The 6,398-nt window shown below is 47.7% G+C and overlaps 1 protein-coding gene across 1 annotated transcript; it reads right to left on the bottom strand.

Moving 5' to 3' along the window:
- Window positions 1-1,345: 1,345 nt before the first annotated feature.
- LOC120673634 (DEAD-box ATP-dependent RNA helicase 18) lies at window positions 1,346-5,414 on the bottom strand. The gene is made up of 10 exons (XM_039954579.1): window positions 5,084-5,414; window positions 4,717-4,953; window positions 4,342-4,602; window positions 4,103-4,182; window positions 3,898-4,003; window positions 3,656-3,769; window positions 3,471-3,569; window positions 3,245-3,334; window positions 2,807-3,057; window positions 1,346-2,086 (listed from the first exon to the last, which is right to left on the bottom strand). Exons 1-10 carry the CDS (start codon window positions 5,363-5,365, stop codon window positions 1,672-1,674), a joined length of 1,935 nt encoding a protein of 644 aa, XP_039810513.1. The 5' UTR covers window positions 5,366-5,414; the 3' UTR covers window positions 1,346-1,671.
- Between the last annotated feature and the right edge of the window lie 984 nt (window positions 5,415-6,398).

Here is a 6,398-nt window from a genome sequence, read left to right as displayed (position 1 = left end):
ACATTTTCCTTTTTGTCTTATTTGGAAGGGCAGGAATACAATTCAATGGTTGGTGCCTACGTTGGACGGCGTGCTGGGGGCAGCACCTCGGGCCACGTGCAGGCGGTGGCTCTTAACGGGAATTCTTCGCGTCCCGGCAACAATCATGCACTACAAAAGCGCTCTCCTGGAGTGGCTTCAAGCAGTTTTGTGTTGGTTGATGCTGCCTCCACGGCTGAGGCTATCCGCTTCGAGTTGTTGCGGTGCAGGGAGGAGCGGGCTACCCGACTGCAGGATCCGATGCTGCTGGAGGCCAGCTTGTCTCCGCCAAGTTTCTCCTGGGCCGCTCGTCATCCTGACCCGGGTCTGCGTGCTGAGCCGACGGTGTCTGTGCCTCCCGCTGAGGGAGCACCAGTTGGGCCGCCAACGCTGGAGCCTCGCCCAGTCTATGATTTGGAGGCCGAAACTACAGTGGCAATGAATCCAACACTGGAGGATATTGCCCAACCCTGTGCTGATCTTCCTGATCTTCAGACGGAGATCACTTCATGCTCCGAGGAACCGCGAACGCCCATTGCTTCTAGCTACGTCGCGGCGGAGGATGCTGCGAGCCATGAGCATCGGCTCAAGATTTTCATTGAGGAGGTCGGGTGTCCCATCCCCTCACCTCTGTTACCACGGCCGGTCAAGACCAAGAGGGCTCCCATCCCTCCTCAGCAAGGCCAACTTGGGCTGCCGAAGCGCAGTGAGCGCTTGGCAAACCATCCTTTGGCCAGCGTCGCTTCCTCCAAGCGCGCTGAGGTGATGCTGATGCGCCGCTTCGGCATCATCCCTGAGGTGGCTGCGCCGAACTCAGACTCCAAGAAGGCCTACACGGAGCTGTACAAGGAGAAGCTCGACGCCAGCCATTTCGAAGCTATGAGAGACCTCCTGCCAGCGCTTCACAGCTCCTCGGTCATGGGCTTCACTGCTGAGTGATGTGCCCGTGCTGCCGCTCATGTCGCTTGGGTTGTTTTAAGTGCGAGTAGTCTGTCGAGGGTTGGCCTAGGGTATTGTCTGCTTCTTAGCGCTAGATTAGTGCCTAATGTGTTCCGTGTGTTCTGCGGGTTGTAAACAATTTTTTATTCTCTTCTTAATACAATGATGCGCAGTTCTCCTGCGTATTCGAGAAAAAAACAAAGTAGCCGAATTCAGCCACATTGGCTCAACCCGTCACCACCCAGTCAGCTTAGGATTTCAACTCCTATTGAACGTACCATTTTACCCGTCCTCGTTTTGAACAAACCAGCAGCATCTCATTTCTCTTTCCCAATGGAAGCTGCACACCAGCTGAATTCAGTATTATCTGTCTGCTAGCAATCCTAAGTTTCAATCGGCAACGCAACCCAGAATAGTAATATTTCAGGAGTAGCATTCACTTTAACATGTAAGCAGAGCAGCATACTTTTCAGTATTTTCGCTCAGCTTTTAGCTAAACTAACAGATTTACAGAAGCCACTATGCCAGATAAATTTCCCAGCAGGGGCTCCCCTGAATCTCCCAACGACTCCACCCATCAGTTAGCAGTTAGCATCTACTGCATCTGTTCGTCGCGGAACATGCATACTGCCTGCGCAAGCATCATCAGAAAAGTGGAAAGATTTAATCATGATTGCCGGAAAAATGGTCTTCCCAAAAACATTGTATGTAATTCTATCTCCTTTTGCTCCTCCTTTTACTCTTCCCTTCAAATTTCCTAGACCCTCCTCTATCCTTCCCTCTCTGCTTGAGTTTCTTTTGTGCCTTGTTGCCCCTCTCCTTCTTCTCGTCCAAGTCGCTCGCGTCCCCATCCGAGGCTTCACCATCAGAGTCTCCGAACCAGGTGAGCTTCTCGTACTCGTCTTCATCGATGTCTCCACGCTTCAGCTTCTTTAAGAGCCGGTACTCATGCGCCAGCTCATCCAGGTCCTCCTTGGTTTGGATGGATTGCCGCTGCTTGCCTGTCTTCTTTCGCTTTGGTTTCTCAGGCTTCTCCCGAGCTCTCTTCTTCTCTGGCTTTGGGTTCTGAGCTTCCTCTTCTGCTTTCCTTTTCAATGCCTTCTTGCGTTGCTTTTCTCGGGCTTTATCCCTGCAAGGTAAACACGTTAATCAGGTCAACCCCAATGTGAAGTAGAACCAATGGCTTTCAACTATAGTCTATAGGAAACAAAATGCTGATTCTCTTAGGCTCGGTGTACTCATGGGGAAAAAGAAAAACAACCACAATAGTTGCACTTGAAACCACAAACACTGGCGCAGAATATTTGAGATCTTCATTTTGTCAGGTATAAGTCTTATTTCACAGATTATTATTCAGACATGGAAATTCCATGGATTATCACTCAAAGTATGGATATTCCATGGATCCAAAATTAGCACGACCATAAAAACTCGGTCGGTGGGGGGAAGACCACCGCCCACCATTTTCTATTAAGAAGGATGTCCTAAGACCCGACCGAGAAACACCCCAAACCCCGGCTCTTACCGAGCTTGAGCCTGGCATATCCGTTGCTACGAGGCTGTAACCACATCTCAGCCACGGGCCGGCGGGAAACCGTTACCTAGTGCCAGGTCGTCATCCCAAGCTGGGGAGCACAGCGAGGGGGGGTCCCACAGGTGGGGTAAATCTGCCCCACTGGGGATTCGAACCCCCCACCTGTGGGGTGCCTTGGAAGTGCTTTGACCAGCTGATCTAACACCCCTTGGCTAGCACGACCATTCTCACACAGGCAGCAAATTAGCTGTTACTTAAAAAACAGGGTAGCTGAAAAGAATGCAAATTATGTTATGTTCTTGGATAGGCTCTTACTTGTACTTGATTTGTGTAACATCAACATCATCAACAGGAATAAATCCCTCCAGTGAAAGAGAATGATGCTTCACTTCTGGCATGGATGGGATCTGGAGTAAACCATACTCCATAGCTAGCTTTCCAATCTCAAGATCTTTCCATCTGAAAATGTAAGAGCAGTGGTGCTCCTTGTATGCTCGAACGAATGAAACAAATGCTCTAAGTCCTTTCTCCATGACATTGCGATCTTCAAGTGCAGCGCTTCTAATCTACAGCCCAAAGTGATATACAGGTTACTAATAAGTAATTGCCCCCTAAGTAGGGAAGGTTATTAATCAATAATTGCCCTCCTAAGTAGAGTAACATTTCTATATGATGACAGCATGATATGACTGACATTTCAAGTGGTATCTGGACTTAAACTAAGATGCCTAATTTGTACAGGAAAAAAACCACCTGTGTTACAACATCTTCAATGTTTGAGGGACATTCCCTTTCTGTGAGAGGAACACCTCGAAGCTTCAAGAACTCAACATAAGTATCCTCCTGCAGTGCAAAGTAGCCTTAAGTTTCTTTTTCTCCAAATAAGAATTCTATGGACATGCATAGAGAAATAAATAAACCTACTGAGTTCCACCTCATAATGAACACTAAAGAAAAAACTCAATGCAGAAAAAAATACCTTTGGTAAGAGAAATACAATAGCATCTCCTTCTTGATCATAACGTGCGGTTCGGCCAGCTCTATGTATGAAAACATTGGGATCTTGAGGTGGATCATACTGGATGAACAAATATGCACATTTACTATCAGCTGATGCCCAAACATAAAGATTCAGTTTATAGAGAAGAAAGAGTAGAATCTAACCTGCACAATCAGATCAACACTTGGTATGTCAAGGCCCCTTGCTGCAACATCAGTGCAGACTAGAATACCACTTGAAAGAGCAGAGAATGACGCCAAAGCTTTCTCTCGAGGCCTCTACAGATTAGAAAATGAAGGATGGAGGCAATCAGTATGAAGAAAATCATTGGATAGTAAGTCATTTGAAAGCATCCATATCAATATTAGATAGTACAGTAAATGAAAACAAAATGCTTTGACATAACCTGTTTCATCTTCCCATGGTAGGCAATTATTGGAGAACCTTTTAGTGAGTTAAGCAGTGGAAGAACCACAGCCCAGTAATCTACACAAGCACATGTTGCAAAATATCTGCAATCAAGTGGGATAGAGGAGTTCAAAAGTTAGCGTACTGCTACACACACTACAAAGAAGATAAGAGCGCGTACATTCAGTTCAAAATGTACTTACACCATTATTTTCTTTCCATTATTCTGTACAAGGAAATCAACAAGCTGAGATGACTTCTTTGATGCTTCACATATCATATACTGCAAAAACAAGCATATGATTTTATAGGAAACAGTTATGAATCGAGAAAGGCAACAGGCATGATCATTACAAAAAACAAAGAGTATTATGAATAGCCATATATACAGTGGCAACTTTTGAAAATCATCCAGCTGTTTTTACAAAATATTTTGTGATACCTCCAACCGAAGCCCCAATGGTGTTTTGGATGGACCAAGCTCTTGCTGACCAGCATCTTTGCTTGTCAGCTTTGCTTCTGTCTTAACCTCAACCCTCATAGGATTCCTCAACCCTGCTTTGGAAAGTTCTGCAACAGCTTTTGTCTGTGTAGCTGAGAACAACCCAGTCCTCCTAAGCTTCGGCAACTTTGAAAGTATGAAATTAATCTGTTTCTGGAACCCCATGTCTAAGAGCCTATCAGCCTCATCCAGAATCAAAATCTGCTTCCAAGCATACACAAAAACAAATGGAGACGACATCAGCATCCCGCAACATTTTCACCAAATTCATATTAAAAAGAATGACACATAAGCTTCCGTCATCTCCAACACCACCTCAAGATTCTTAAAATCTAGAGTGTCTTCTCGCTGCATAACATCACAAAGCTTCCCGGGAGTGCCCACCAATATGTTTGCACCCTGTTCGTCCACTCTCTTGAGCTCTGCCTTGATGTCCAGCCCACCAACCAGGAGTATGGACGACACGTCCTTCAGTGTTGCGAAGAAGGGCTGCGCCACATTGTATATCTGCGAGGATAATTCTCTCGTGGGAGAGACGATGACAGCAAGAACCTGCGACAAAAAAAAATCAATTGGACTATTGGTCAGAACTTCAAAAGTGAGTGGAGGATGCAATTTCGCCATTTCTTGATTATTCAATAGCACAAGAACAGAGCAGGGATGTCAGGAGCTGTGAGGCAACCTCATGGGACTTGGGCGGGGAGGAGCGGCGGCGGAGGATCTCGACGACGGGAACGATGAAGGCAAGGGTCTTGCCGGAGCCGGTGGCGGCGTCGACTGCAACGTCCTTATGTGACAGCAGGTGCGGGATGGTCGCCGCCTGCACCGGCGTGCAACGCCGGAAGCCGCCGCTGCGTAGTGCCTCCACCACCTCCGCGGATAACGCGGGGGACATCTCCGAGAACTTCTGCTCCGTCAACGCGCCCCGTGCGGCCGCCGCCGCTGCCGGCGAGGACGCGGCCATGGGGATTGGGGAACACTGTGCTTAGGGTTTAGGCGTTTCTTGCTCGCGCAGAACGAAGGGTTATAAGCGGCTCGGCAGCTAATACGTATCCCAGCTTTGAAGGCGAATTCTGTGATCCGTGAAGGTGGGTTCAGGCGCTTCTTGCTCGCCCAAAACGAAGCTCGTCGATCATAAAGCGTATCCGCCGCTAATTAGGAAATTGGAGTGAAACTGCCGGCAAGTTGAGAACTCAGGCTAGCTCTTGAGCATTCTTCATTTTGTTCAGCAGACGCAACTGCAACGGCAATGCTTGATCGTTCCCTTTATGTTCTTCTACGTCACCACCCTAAAATAGCACAGATGTAAAAATATCTTTACATGGGTGTGATAACTTTTTTTTTTGACTCAACATCGCATTTCATTAAACCGAGGGCACGGTGCAATCAGGGGCGAAGCCAGATCAAAATGGCACCAGAGTCTTGTCTGTTGCGAGCCGAGATCTTTGTCTTGGAGGAACAGTGCGGCACAATGTTTTCTATAGAGTTTTCACAAATCCATCGGGATCGGCGGACCCCAATAACAAAGGGCAGCTCCGCGCCTGGGTGCAATCACCGGCCACCAAAGTCTCCAAACCCGAAGGTACACCGTCCCAAACCAGTTCAGAACCTGGTGGGCATGCACATCCGTGAGCTGCTAGCTCGTGAGCTACTCTATTACAAGTGCGGGGGCAGAAACTAACAGAAACACAAAGAAAAACTTGCAGCTGCAATCGCCTTGATCTCATGCACCAGGCCTCCCGTTGGAGCCAGGGAGTAGTCGGCACCCCCAATGGCCATCTTCAACATCATGGAGTCAGTTTCAGCAGTGACTTTGGATATGCCCAGCTCCTCTGCAGTTTTCACTCCAGCCAGGCAGCCTAACTTCAACGTGAAGCCAATAACTCCAGCCAGGCAGCCAGGGCGTTTTCCACAGCCCCAGCCCCAGCCCCAGCCCAAATAATAGAACCATTTGAGTCCCAAATTACAAAAAGTTATTTGAATTGGTACCATTACAA

This window comes from Panicum virgatum, chromosome 5N, assembly GCF_016808335.1.
Source record: "Panicum virgatum strain AP13 chromosome 5N, P.virgatum_v5, whole genome shotgun sequence".
NCBI classification, from domain to species: Eukaryota; Viridiplantae; Streptophyta; class Magnoliopsida; order Poales; family Poaceae; genus Panicum; species Panicum virgatum.
This window is presented reverse-complemented; position numbering and strand designations above follow the sequence as displayed.

What these genes read in the sequence shown, in the direction of transcription:
- LOC120673634 (XM_039954579.1), bottom strand. Translation starts at nt 5,365, where the DNA reads ATGGCCGCGTCCTCGCCGGCAGCGGCGGCGGCCGCACGGGGCGCGTTG. An exon ending in TAGATTTTAAGAATCTTGAG is followed by an intron (nt 4,603 to 4,716) that starts GTGGTGTTGGAG and finishes GCTTGGAAGCAG; the next exon opens with ATTTTGATTCTGGATGAGGC. An exon ending in GTGTTGATCTGATTGTGCAG is followed by an intron (nt 3,570 to 3,655) that starts GTTAGATTCTAC and finishes TTGTTCATCCAG; the next exon opens with TATGATCCACCTCAAGATCC.